Genomic DNA, 14,439 nt, shown 5'->3' with positions numbered 1-14,439 from the left:
ATGGTACTGAGGTCCAGGCTTTGGGTCCACTCCCTCAGAACATTTTATTTATATTGATGGGGACTGAAAGATGTGGACTACTCCGGTGAAGTTCCAGACCCTCGAGCTGTAGCACAGAGTGGCGGCTCCCAGCAGAGCGTCACCCCCCCGCTCCAGCAGCAAACGCTGCAAATCCTTTCACAAGGAACTGTGTTTATTATCCTTTACTATCCTTTCCTTGTGAAAGGGGCGGGGCATTGGGGGTGACAAGCAGAGGAGAGTGCATGTGTGCTTGGCCGGCCGTCTTGGGCCAGCCAAACGCACATGTGTAGTAGGTTCTCTCCAGGAGGTTAAGTTAAAAAAAAAAATATATATATATATATATACTCCAAAAGTGGAATGTGAACCATGTTATTAATTCCTCTCCCCATGTGCCACCCTGCCCCCAGTAGTCCCCGTGAGCTGCAATTGGTAGCACACACTCTCCCTTACCTCCATAAAAGGATCTGAAACTTGCTACACCGGCCTGACTTCCCATCCCCCTTCTCTGATGTGGAATGGACTTTAATTGCTGCAGATACCTTATATTTGTTCTGTTTGTTTTATATGATATATATACTTTGTTCCAGTTTGCTCCATTTTTTAACTTGCATCCATGCCTTTGTTTGATTTTAATATCTTATTAGTTAACTGTACAATGCATGCCACCCAAGGGGTTAGTTCTGTGTTTAATAAGAATGTTAAACAAATACATGAAAGGTTGTGTGTTCAGAAAAAGCTAACTGCACCTAGAGGAAGGTAGCGGGACACTAGCCAGATAAGGTGTGCGCTGTTGATCATTTGCAAACAAACAGGAAATAAGAGAAAATCAACTGCAGCCTGCCTCTCCAAAAGCGGCCTGTTTATGTTTTCAAGGGTGCAAAAACTAGAGCGAGATCAGTCTGTGGGAGAGCCAAGTGGCATGTGACTCATTTACCATGCTGAGCAATATCAAAATGTCACAAACCAAAAGCAGAAGCTCTCCTTACTCGGTAATACCGAGGTTGTGTTGTCTCTTGGTCTCTGCCCATTGTATCGCTTACATTTTCTACCTCACTTGGGCCAGATGTACAAAGTCCTTTCGCATTTCTTAACGGTCCAAATTGGTATTTGGGGCCATTAAGAAATGCAATACCGTTAGAAATGGGGTTTTTGGTTGGCAGTCAGGTTATCCTCTGTCCAAGCAAGAACCCTCACTCTAATCAGGGTAAGTCACACACAATCCAAAATTATCCTTTGCCCACCCTCTGGTAGCTTGGCATGAGCAGTCAGGCTTAACTTAGAAGGCAATGTGTAAAGTATTTGTGCAATAAATCATACAATAACACCATATAGCACCACAAAAATACACCACACAGTGTTTAGAAAAATATATAATATTTATCTGGATAATTGCAGGTCAAAACGAATAAAGATGCAATGTGAAATTGTAGAGCTATCACTGAAAAGTTATATAAAGTGTCTTAAGTCTTTAAAAAGCAAACAAAGTCTCTTTCAAGCACAAAGTACCTGGTTTAAAGTGGAAATCTCCGCAAAGGGCCGCAGAAGAAGAGATACGTGGAAAAATGGTGTGTGTGTCGATTTCTCCCCTGCACACACGGACTTGCGTCGTTATTTTTCACGCGGGGAAGTCGTGCGTCGTTTTCCGGCGCGCGGACAGTCTCTTTCTGTGGGTCGTGGGATTACCATATGTCCCGGGGTCTGTGCATGGATTCTTCGGCTTGTTTTCCGGCTGCGCATCGTTCCGTGAGGCTGTGCGTTGAAGTTTCGATCTCACGCCAGGCGTCACGTCGATTTCCCCTGTGGAAGTCGGGCGGCGTTGTCCTTGCGAGGCCGTGCGTCGAAGTTCCGGTCACCCGAAGGCGTCGCGTCGATGTGCGGCGTTTTTCTCACCGCGGAGCAAGCTGTGCGTCGAAATATTCGGCGCGCGAAGAGTCCAAATGAAAAAGAGACGTCTTTTTGGTCCTGAGACTTCAGGTAACAGGAGGCAAGCTCTAACCAAGCCCTTGGAGAGCACTTTTACAGCCAGACAAGAGTTCAGCAAGGCAGCAGGCCAACAGCAAGGCAGCAGTCCTTTGTAGAAAGCAGACAGGTGAGTCCTTTGAGCAGCCAGGCAGTTCTTCTTGGCAGGATGTAGTTTCTGGTTCAGGTTTCTTCTCCAGCAAGTGTCTGAGGTGGTAGGGCAGAGGCCCTGTTTTATACCCAAATGTGCCTTTGAAGTGGGGGAGACTTCAAAGAGTGGCTAAGAAATGCACCAGGTCCCCTTTCAGTTCAATCCTGTCTGCCAGGGTCCCAGTAGGGGGTGTGGCAGTCCTTTGTGTGAGGGCAGGCCCTCCACCCTCCCAGCCCAGGAAGACCCATTCAAAATGCAGATGTATGCAAGTGAGGCTGAGTACCCTGTGTTTGGGGTGTGTCTGAGTGAATGCACAAGGAGCTGTCAACTAAACCTAGCCAGACGTGGATTGTAAGGCACAGAAAGATTTAAGTGTAAAGAAATGCTCACTTTCTAAAAGTGGTATTTCTAGAATAGTAATATTAAATCCGACTTCACCAGTCAGCTGGATTTTGTATTACCATTCTGGCCATACTAAATATGACGTTCCTGCTCCTTTCATATCAGCAGCTGCCACCTCAACAATGTATGAGGGCAGCCCCAATGTTAGCCTATGAAGGGAGCAGGCCTCACAGTAGTGTAAAAACGAATTTAGGAGTTTTACACTACCAGGACATATAAACTACACAGGTACATGTCCTGCCTTTTACCCACACAGCACCCTGCTCTAGGGGTTACCTAGGGCACACATTAGGGGTGACTTATGTGTAGAAAAAGGGGAGTTTTAGGCATGGCAAGTACTTGCAATGGCAGGCCTGAGACAAGGGGAAGTGGCTACTTAAGTGGGTGGCACAACCAGGGCTGCAGGCCCACTAGTAGCATTTAATTTACAGGCCCTAGGCACATACAGTGCACATTACTAGGGACTTATAGGTAAATTAAATAGTCCAATTGGGTATGATCCAATGTTACCATGTTTAAAGGGCGAGAGCATATGCACTTTCGCACTGGTTAGCAGTGGTAAAGTGCGCAGAGTCTACAAACCAGCAAAAATGAGGTCAGAAAAAGAGAAGGAGGAAGGCAAAAAGTCTGGGGATAACCCTGCAGAAGGGCCATTTCCAACACTGCTTTTCTTATGTACAAAGGCCATTAAGAAATCGCATATTGCAATTTCTACCCTGTAGAAATCGCAATTTGTGGGTCCCAAAATAGGAAATAGGAAATAGGGATTTCCTATTTGCGATTGCTGTTCTGATGTACAAAGCATTTCCTAAATGTGAATTGGGCATTTAGGAGATGCAAGTACCACCATCTTGAAGACCGTGGTAACCAGGTGCAATTCAAAAAAAGCACCCCAAGGTACTTTTTAAAATTCCAATAGAACACATACAGACCCCTTAGGCATATGTGTTCTCCAGAGGTGCACCCCAATTTTTGGGGTGCGCCAAGGGGGGCCTTTTGCCCTTTGCCATCCCTGGTTTTGCATTTCCTAAATAGTGATTTCCTACTAAGAAATCGCTGTTTAGAAAATGCAAAACCAGCCCATTGGCTAAAATGCAATGGGAATTTTTAATACCAACTTCCTATTAGCGATTCCTACATGGTAGAAATCGCTATTAGGAAATTGGTATCTCTGTACATAGCATTTTGCATTTCTTAAACAGTGATTTCTATGAAGTCGCTGTTTAAGAAAAGCAAAATTGCATTTTTGTACAGCTGACCCTTGGTCTTTTGTTGTGTCTTTTTATGTCACTTGACCACTAAATATGGACCGCATAGCTTCTCGAGTGCCTGGACAGTGTAGTATATGCTGAAGAGAAAAACTCACTCCCTCACAGGGCATGTTTCACTTGCCAGTGCAGACTCAACGGGATAGAGCCTAGACCAATGACAGTATATTTGTTCCTGGTTTGGAACATGGAATGACTGAAGAGATAATCCAATATCAATTTAACAATAACCCCACGCTAGTCAACAAAATACGTCCTTATGTTGGCATCATGAAGGCCCACCTAATTTAATGCTTATCTTTTGGGAAAAGCATCCACAGATCACATTCTTTGGTCTGAGTTTCTGACTTCCAGAAAGACTCCACAACGTCTTCATTCTGTCCTCTAGTGGAGTCTTCTGCAGCCTCTATGGACCTAGAAACACAGAAAGTTGTGCTAATTTTCCATTCTTAAAGCCAAAGGCCGGTCTTGCTGCACTTCAGTGTCACACGTAGCTCCTTTCTTCTGGTCCTGTCTTCTTCTACAGTGTATGCTTCACTTAGTTTAAACTCCATGCAGAAATTTGCAACCTAATTCCCATCTCATGAATTTGAGTCAGTGTAGAGTACTAGATACTAGAGACGCAGGCAGCATACAAAAGCATCAACTTACAACACTTGCTCACCCAGTGACAATAGGTCTTGGGTTTACCAGACCACCACATTTGCAGGTCAATATATCCTCTCTTACAAAAAGACATCACTGCCTTCAGATCATTGTCATTGCAAACTGCTTGAGGATCTGTTCAACCTGCTTTTGCTCAGCTTAGGACAACAGTAACCCTTGTTTTTCATTAGTTAATATTTCGACTGAATACCAAGCCTTTTAATTGCTCTACTAATGCAATAAAGACTTGGTGAGGGACGGTTCAAATGAGGTTGATTGTGGGATAACCAACTGAGGCGGAGTGGTTGTTGCCGCTATGACACTGAAAGAACCTCCTTTCTTTACCTCTTGGGTCTCTTGGTTTCGGCACCTCTGTTGTCTTTTAGTGCCTCCTCATTTTTTTCCTGGTTAGACTGATATGAAGAGGACTGAGTCTTCGTCCTGTTGTCTGATAGGATATCAAGCCTGACACATCATGGATGTAAGTCAAGCACCATTAAGAGAATTACATCCTGGCGCCATGACAAACTCTTTCAACAATTTCAAAGAAGCCAGCAGAAGCCTCACAATGCCTGCTTTGTTGAACTCGGTTAGTTTGCAGCTCTTAATTGGCTTCCCAAAGAACATGCTGTTAATCTCCTGTTTGGCCAAGCAATGAAAGCACATTATGTCCACCCCATAAAGATTTTACCTATTTGAAATAAATAATGTTGCACTTAAAAGATCGGCGAACAGCATTCCTCGTGGTACCCACCCTGCCAAAAGCCTTATGCCGCTGCAGGATACGAAATCAGAGCGCCAGCAAACAGCTTCCTTCATCTCAGAGTCACATTGTGGGTTTGTCATGGAGCCTTGTAGTCAAAGAACAAGTCTTGTTCCCTTAGCTAATCCGGAAACAGCAGATTCCGAATACCATAATATTGCGGAAAGAAGTTGCTTATTGAGCACCAGAGCCAGGATTTTTGATGCACCTTCCAGTGGTAAACTTTTCGCATTTGTGGCTTGAGGGAGAAATTTACTGGCCCTCTGTTGGCGACACTTTAGCCGGACGGCTACTATTGCCCTGCCCGTGAGGCAGCCGTGGCTTTTTGGTGAAGATGAATACTGTTTTCAGCCACCATCAGCTCATATGCTCTTACTGGCATGCTTTTACTGCTCCATTATCAAATCGGAAATAAAGCAATTTCAAGAAGTTGTTTTCCAGTTGGAAGCTGTTTTGCTGCACATGGTATTTAAAACATTCTTCTTGGGAGCGACGTTTGATGATTTAGAGAGAGTTGAATGGGGTGGGGGGGGGGGGGGTTGTACCTTCATTATCCTAGTTTGGCCCCAGTCAGATAACAAGAAAGCTGCATTGATGACTACGTTCGTTTAGTTAAAAGGACCGGAAAATAGGATTTGTTGTAAGAAACCGATATAGAAAATTAAAATTAGAGGCCTCAACTCATAATGCAGAATTCTTAGATATGTTCTTGTAAATAATGACATTAAATTGGGCAGTATGGGCTGCAGAAAAACCAGTGTTTGATCAATGGTGGCTATGGGCCAGTAAGTATGTCAGGACGTTGTTGCTGAATCCCTGTCATCTACCAGCAGGGATGCAGTGATAACATCCTGTTACCATCTCAGAATCAAAGGTGCTAGATTCAGGTCACTCCCAGTCTTTTTTGATTTCAGCTACATTTAGTCTCTCAAGAGAAAGGTCTCAGTATGTTAAAAGGACCGCAGGCAGCTTCCATTTTGTGATGCTAGGCCCCAGGCATTGTGAGAAGAGTCAGCAATCCCCTTGGAACCATTGCCTCTCCAATAATTAGTCCCCACACCAACATCACAACGCAACAACTGTGTACATCTATAATAATACAAGTCATACCACGAAGTGCAGATGTCATACAACATGGCAAGACAGCTCAACCTCAGCCCAGTATCTCAACTCCTTGAGGGATGGTCGCTTCCTCAAGGCATTCGCCTTCACAAGGGCATGTCCTTGGATTTTTCTTAAGCACACAAGGCCAGATGTATGAATGGGTTTTACCCATTTTGTGTCTATGGGAAAATGCTTTAGTAGGCATAGGCCACACTTCTTATCCTGGAAAGGACACTGAACTTTGAACATTCGCTGTTATTGTCCACCACCACGACGTTCACCTGCATTGATGGCAAAACTGAAGTGGTTGCTATACATTTGCTTTTGGAGGTCCAAACATTCCTCTCCTGGGAGCCACAGAGTTGATCCCAGAATGTGAGGAAGTAAGAAAGGACGTGGATTTATCTGTGTAAATTGGAGAGAAAGCGTCTAGTGTGTTAAAACACATCTTGGAGCTTCAACCGTTTCATCTTCCTAAAACCTATTACTTTGTTTTGCTTTTTCAAATGACCTCCACTTTGCACTCTGAAATTTGACTGGTTTAGTAAAGCTACAGCATTGGTATGTGGGGACGAACTTTTTACCTAGAGAGCACAATGTGCATGTTTTTCTGCAGTGATATGAATGGACTGCGACTCGCAGATGCATGGAAATTTGGATCCTTTTAACCGAGTGCCAGTCGGCTAGTGTGTGCATGTTCTTTTATGTTTTTTTGTGAGTTTTTACTGTCGTACCATGGGATGGGGCAATGGCATAACAAAACATGAGACCTCCCACCCCGCCCCTGCAAAGTCGATCAAGGGCCCTCCCTTCAGGCTCACTCAGGATCTCTTAGGCCAGGGTACTCTGCTGGTGGGGCCCCCTGGAGCTTGGGGGCCTCCAGCACTGCGGCACTCTGGGGGCCTTTGTTATGCGACTGGCTTTGGGGTGTTTTAGCTATTGTGTTCAAAAGGACTGTCTGTGTTCCTGTGTCGGTAAATGCACTCTGTGTATGTGAGTCTGCAGAATGCCTTCATTTGTAGCCCATTATCCTGTGGAAATGGTCATGTCTTTGCGCCTAAGCCCGTGAATGGTATGTATATGTGCTCTTCGGTGATGTACTCCATGAGTATGTTTATCTCTGTGTTATTGATCTCCATTCGCTGTGGCTTCGATATGGTTTCTAGATCTTTGGGGGTATTTATCTTCTCCTTAATGTATTATCACGAATGACCAAGGTCTCCTTAGGTGCTTATGCGGATGTTTGGTGCAGTTCTTTGTTGCAGGTTTCTGATGGCCTTGCACTCTCTTCTGTTGCATTGCTTGATCAGACCATATCTATAACTGTCCATTGTAAGCGGCAATAGGGCAAAATGTCACCTTTTTAAAAAGATCTGAAAGAAATACATGCATACAGTTATTATTCTGAATTCCATGCATCTATATTTTCAAATCAAACATTTCAATGTAGATTTGTTTGGGTACATTTTTCATAACTGATAATTTTCTAATGTTGCCATCTGCCTTCTAGGCGTAGTTGAAATGTGTGGTCTGTTGTCTCAAAGCTTGGCCAAAATATATATCTATTTTTAAATATGTGTGAAATTCACGTTTCTTCGCAGGTGAAGCTTGCCCTTGATAACTTAATGGCAATTCAGGCTGGCCTTACAGACCTAGGGAACAGTGTGTCCAGAGTGGAGCAACTTCTGAAAGAACTGAAAGAACTGGAAGCAATTGGGCAGGTGAGGCTTGTATTATATGTACCCGCAACGTATTGGGGAAGGGGCTCAAAAACATTCAGTTAAATAGTCATTGTCGGTGTGTTTCTGAGACATCTTTTTAATAGTCGGAAATCTACTCCTCAACAGGGCTTTACTGTGTGGCATACATTCAGGGATTCTACAGAGGCAGATTATATCCTTATAGCCCGCGGCCAAGTGCTATACCGGTTAAGGGCCCTGAACCCGAGTTATAGGTCTAAGCCTCAGTCCAGGTCCTACTACGAGGGAAAGGGCCTTTAACAACTGCTGAGGCAGAAGGGCTATAACGCCAATAGAACATTTCACCCACTGAAGGCGGAATGTTCTAAATATTAAAAATTGAAATAAAAAGACAAACATTGGAATGTTGGAGCAGAAGGTTTATACCAGCCATTATATACCTGGAGCCCCATCATTGTTTTCAATTGAACTCTAAACATTCCAATGATCTCATGTCCATTAGGCATGTAAGCTGCAGGAGTAAATGTAGTGGAAATGTACATCTGCGCATGTAACTAAAATGTTGTCCCTGTGGAGAAACCCTTTCCTCTACATCCACATTAATTAGTGAGTTGTTTCGTTCCTGCAATGGAAAATATACTTAATCTTACCTTACACAGCTTTGCGCTTCCAGGATGGGAAACACTGTAAAAACTGTTGTGAATATGGCAAAGGGTCTGCTTTTTTGGTCTGGCAAGAGTTTGTACCATGCTCCTTTTCCTTCTTTACTTAGTTTTCCTACCTTTTCCCTTCTCACAACACCAACTTACCTTTGCCAAGTAAGTGTTCCTTTAGGGGTTACTAAAACTTGTTTTTTTAATCAGAATTTTGATTTTACGTAAACAACTTAACATTTTTACACACTTAAGTGACATTTCAAAAAATGTAATGGATTAGGGCACCTATATTTAAATTACAGGAATCAACAATACAGTTATTACCATGAAATTTGAGTATGTTTTCAGTACTTTCCCAGCAGTATTTAGCTTGTGAATATTTGTGACCAACTCATAATTCAGATGTACACGTTTTGCTTACTTACACAGTCTCCATTTGATTCTCTGCCGTCATGGTTCACACAATACTCCACAGGACACCTATTTTTTGTATCATCAATATTTTGACAATCCACCCCTCCCCACCCCATTCAGCACTCTGCACTCAAGAAAACTGGTCCATGCAGCTGACTCAGATGACACTCTTAGGAGGCAACTTAGCCAAATCAGGTTAACATCCAAACCATCTGGGAGAGGTAGAGGAGGACCTTTGTTAGCACCTTAAGCTGAAATAAAACAGTCTTGTGCAACCACTGAAATTTGGGGGCCCAATGAGAGTTAAGTATCTACCATTGGCAATTGTTGAAGTCCCAGATCACACGGAGTCCCCTTCCAGGCTATCACTCTACTTGACACTCATCACCTGTGTCTGCCTGTTGTAGGGCAGGGTCTTCATTCGACAGTCTGGAGCTATTCAAATCGGAGGTGAGGGCCAGATGTACAAAGCCCTTTTGCATTTCTTTACGGTCTAAATCAGTATTTCAGGCCGTTAAGAAATTCAAAACGGCCTTTTCTAATGTAAAAAAGCATTTAAGGAATCGAAAATTGTGATTTCTACACTGTAGAAATTGCAATTCTCCAATTCCCAGAATAAGAAATCTCAAATCAATTCTTATTCTGATGTACAAAGCATTTCCTAATGTGACTTAGGCATTTAGGAGATGCAATTACCATCGACTTGAAGTCGGTGGTAACCAGGTGCAATTTAACAAAAGCAGCCCAAGGTGCTTTTTTTTAAAAATGGCAATAGATCGCACGTATACCCCTTAGGCATATGTGTGATCAACAGGTGCACCCCAATTTTTGCAGTGCACCAAGGGGGGCTTTTGCCCTTTGCCATCCCTCGTTTTGCATTTCTTAAATAGCGATTTTTTAATAAGAAATCGCTATTTAGGAAATCCAAAACTGGCACATTGACTAAAATGCAATGGTATTTCTTAACACTGATTTCCCAATAGTGATCCCTACTTTGTAGGGATCACTATTAGGACATCGGTATCTCTGTACATAGCATTCTGCATTTCTTAAATAGCGATTTCTATGAAGTCGCTATTTAAGAAATGCAAAATTGCATTTTTGTACATCTGGCTCTCAGTTGGCTTCCATCATCCCTTCAACAGACTTCATGTGCGAGCTTTCACTCCACACCACACCACACAAACATTCTATTACATTATTCACTCTCAGCATGTCAGTCACCAGCTCAGATATAAAGGGAATGGTGACACACAGGATACTACACTATCCTATTGTGTGTCATTGACATATATGTGGAAACAGAGTTTAAACAGATTTGATGACAGCTACAGCACCCCAAAAGTGAGATATATCACATTTCAAATGTATGATGGCACAGGCACTGATTTTTGAACTAGAGACTAGGAAAGAGGAGACAAAAAGACAGGCAAGAAGGCCTTCTTCGTTCCCCAAAATCCGAAACACATGATGGGTAGTATTTCTCATAAGTAGTGAAGATAGGGACCACGGGGTCCTTCTCTGAGACTCTGGGATTCCCCCTACGACTTGCTCTGTATGTGGGATAAAGTGCTGAGGGACTCACTGATACTCCCTGAAGCACAGAGAGGAAGACACTGGAAGCTACCAGGAGTTCTAAGCAGCTAGGAGATGACTCCCACACTCCATCACCTCCCTCCTTGGCCTCCATTGTTAGAATTAGACAGCGTGTAATGCTGTCTGAGCTTGACATAGTGGGTGCACGGCAGCACAAAGGTGGGTGAGAAAACAGGGATTCTGTATCGGTGGAATCCTCCATCTCCTCCCCTCTTCTAAGCCAGGAGAGTGTGGGTGGGAAATTGGTGGGGTTTACCAGGTGTCTCCTGAACCACTCTAAATTATGTTCTACTTGTTTAGCAAATCCTGAGATCCTGATGAAGTATTTTTACCAGGGTATGGGAAATAAGTTTAGCCCTCTTGCAGTGATTTGTTGATGCCATTCTTTATGTAATATTCTCATATTTTATTGTGTGTGGCTTTTCAGGGATCTCTGGAAAAGGCTCAGCTGTTAGCTCTGCACGGGGACCAGCTCATCCATAGTAACCACTATGCCGTGGACTCCATCAGGCCGAAATGTGTTGAGCTCAGGCGCATCTGTGATGACTTCACGAACGAAACCAAGAAAAAATACGATGTACTAGGAAAGTCGCATGAGTTGCATAAGCAGCTTGACAAGGTAAGCATCACCTTCATCGGATGGGTGTGTCCCAGCATAAGGCACGATCGGGGTTCTGTTGTCTCACGTGCCTGCAAAGTGGTACTCAAAGGCAAATTGGTTCTGCTGATTCTGTGACGCGAGACTTTAGGACGCCGCTTAATGGTGGTGCTGAATTGTTGTAAAAATGCGTCTTAGTGTATACTGAGTACTTTAAGTTCTGTTTTACCTTTGGGAATGTCTGCACTGTCTCCGGATGTTTCCTTTCGTCCTGATTTATTCTGCCCACACTCAAACAGGAACAAAGGCACGCTGCCAACAGCATGCCTCTGTTCCCAATTTCATAAGGATTTTATTTCCTGGGACTTGATGTATTTTTCACTCTTTTTAAAACCATAAAAGAGCAAAATTTTAGCAACACTGGTGCCTTGCAAAAACTCTACTACATAGTGAGCCAGCAACTCACGCAGTACGCACAATGAAAGTACGTGATTGTGGTTTCGCATGCAGCTGTGGTGGTTTACACAATTACGCAGGCACTAGTACAGATTCATACCTCTGCCTGCACAGGTGAAGCATTTCGATTGAGACTGACCTTCTTCAGAGCGAAACACAATAGGTGAACCTCTCGGACGTACATAGTAAGCTAACACTCAAATGATACATTTAAATACAGATGTGATCTTGGGGCCTTATTTACAAGGCCTAGTAGCACTCTGCACCACCGGAGGCTCATGTTTTTTGACGCTCTTGTGGAACAGTGTGCCGGCCCAAATTACAAGGCCATGCAACGCCTCCTTGTGTGGCTTTTGATGGCCTTGTAAATATGGACCCCTTTCAGGCACAACTGTGCGAGGAAGGGGCATTCCATGGGTGTCGCTGTGGGTGTTCCGCCAACACCAATGGAATCTGACACATTCCCACATTTACAAGGCTGGGAATGGGCATTCTGCAGCACGCATAGAAAGAGGAATACAGCATTAATGATAGGTTATGCGCAGGAAGGTGTCCCTTCCTGCACGTTAACAATCATCCCTGCAACTCAGGCGCCCTTGCACCATGGTGCAAGGGTGCCTGCATTGGCGCTAGGCAGCCAGTTGTGCGCCAGTGCAGCGGAAAGTACAGGGATGCGCTGTATTTCTGTAAATATGACACATTCCTGCACTTTCAAACTGACGCAGCGCAGCGCATCAAGCCTGCTTGCAGCACCACATTGTGTCCTTTCCTTGTAAATGAGCTCGTTTTGTGGGTTTTACCTACACTTTCCTTTTAGTGTAACAAGTCCAGTTAAATTCGCACGCATTTGTAAATTGCACATGTCACACCGTTACAACTGGTACCTGATGATATAGGATCCAACGTTTTGAATCTCCTTATTCTGTAAATGTTTCTTGGTCCCTTGTATTTACTCTGCTCATCAGCTGACAAGGGTGGGAAGAGTTGTCAAACTTCACCTACTCGTTTTGTAAAACTACTTTGAAGGTACTGTTATCCACAAGAAATTGGCTCATTTTCCCTAACTGAAGACATTCGGAAACCTGTTTTTCCTAAAGAAAAATATTCATAAAAAATGTAAAATGAGGGACTCTTTGCCTGCATGCAAATTTGTGCAGAGTACACAAATATTGCAATTTTGTGGAGTGCAAAATTTGGAATCATCTCATAATTTCACTTTTGGAATCGTATTTTTGCACACCCCTAGTACTAATTGTAAGCTTTCTGGCTTGTAAATATATATAGTGTTGTGTTTGTATTAATACTTTCACAGTTCACAATAGGAAATGTATTATTGAAGATACTTTTGTTAAATGAAGATCCTAATAGTTAAAAGTATATAGTAACAGACCCTTGCTTACATTTGTTCAGGCCAATGAATGGTGTGAAGCTGGAATATACCTTTTGGCTTCCCAAGCGGTGGACAAGTGCCAGTCCCAAGAAGGTGCTGAAACAGCACTGCGTGACATCGAAAAGTTCAGAGGAAGTGCAAAGGAACACCCATTATCTAATCCTATAGACTTCTACAATCAGTTTGATGTGATTCTCACTGCTGAAATAAAGGTATAACCTTCAATTTATTTCCTGTTAAACTTACATTTTGTCTTAAAATCTGAAGCAGAGGATATTCATGTTAAGAAGCAATGCTTATTGTGGTGGTTACAAAGTTCACATAACTGGGATCCCTGGCTAATTTCGTGCCCTCCACCAAATTTTCACTTTCTTTTCCTAATCACTTATCTTGGCAACCTATAATTTTCCCAGACACCCATGTTCTGTCTTCAGTCAAAAAAGGAACAGTTTTACTGATTAGTCATTGAGGGCCTGTATTGGTCTGTTTACTTCCCACTGACATTTGGTGACCAAGCATCTAATGAACTTGCCAATCAAACGCGTTGGCCACAAGGACTTCTATCAGTGACTGTCAACTTCTCATTATGCCATCCATAAGCGTTTAATGTCTACATATTGCGAAAGTTGTAAACTTTCCCGTGGTCCGCCTCTCAACCTGGGAGACAGATTGTAAATGTAAGGGTTAGGGTGAATCCTGGAAGCACACCTCTGGCCCTGAATTCTAAGATGAACAGCCTTATCCCTGAATCAAACACTGATCCCTCCCATCTCTCCCATTCATCCTTTCCAACTCCCAGAACCTGTCACTTGTTCTCTCAGCCTTGTGATTTTATCTGTGGTCTGACTGTGTGTGTCCTGAAAGTATCACCTACACAAAACTGGAATTGGAAAGTGATTTATATTTTTTTCAAATAAGCCCTCTTTCAGCCACATATAGTTTCATAAACTTATAAGCCTTCCTTCCACCCTAAAGCCTCACACCCTTTGAAATTAATAATATAGGTGCCAAGTATGGAAGCTATTCTCAATAGCTTACCCACTACCTGTCCCAATTAGCCAACAGCAAAGTATCCAAAGGCAAATACCCATCCTTTTCACAAGTGTGATGCCCTGTTGTACAAATAAATTCATTTACATCCTGGTTACTCCCTAGAGGTTGAATGTTAGTGATCCATAGGCACAACAGCCAAGGTTAAACCCCATGGATCACAACCCTCCCATTTTCCAGGGCTCAGGGCTTTACGTTTAGCAGGCAATTGCAAAGGATACTTTTGGGAGGATGCTAGGGTTCACCTCAAGCTTTCTTATATCTGT

The 14,439-nt window shown here is 43.2% G+C and overlaps 1 protein-coding gene across 3 annotated transcripts in view; it reads left to right on the top strand.

Annotated features, from left to right (window-relative positions):
- The window catches only part of MCF2L2 (MCF.2 cell line derived transforming sequence-like 2), a 1,607,631-nt gene that overhangs the window by 479,978 nt on the left and 1,113,214 nt on the right, over positions 1-14,439 (top strand). For all 3 annotated transcript variants that reach the window (XM_069213109.1, XM_069213110.1, XM_069213111.1), the window contains exons 10-12: positions 7,915-8,034; positions 11,107-11,298; positions 13,144-13,335. In XM_069213109.1, coding sequence (XP_069069210.1) covers positions 7,915-8,034; positions 11,107-11,298; positions 13,144-13,335 — 504 coding nt within the window. The remainder of the gene's footprint in view (positions 1-7,914; positions 8,035-11,106; positions 11,299-13,143; positions 13,336-14,439) is intronic.

The sequence above is a fragment of the Pleurodeles waltl genome, chromosome 11, assembly GCF_031143425.1.
Source record: "Pleurodeles waltl isolate 20211129_DDA chromosome 11, aPleWal1.hap1.20221129, whole genome shotgun sequence".
NCBI lineage: Eukaryota > Metazoa > Chordata > Amphibia > Caudata > Salamandridae > Pleurodeles > Pleurodeles waltl.
Note: the sequence above shows the minus strand (reverse complement) of the source record. Positions and strands in the feature narration are given on the sequence as shown.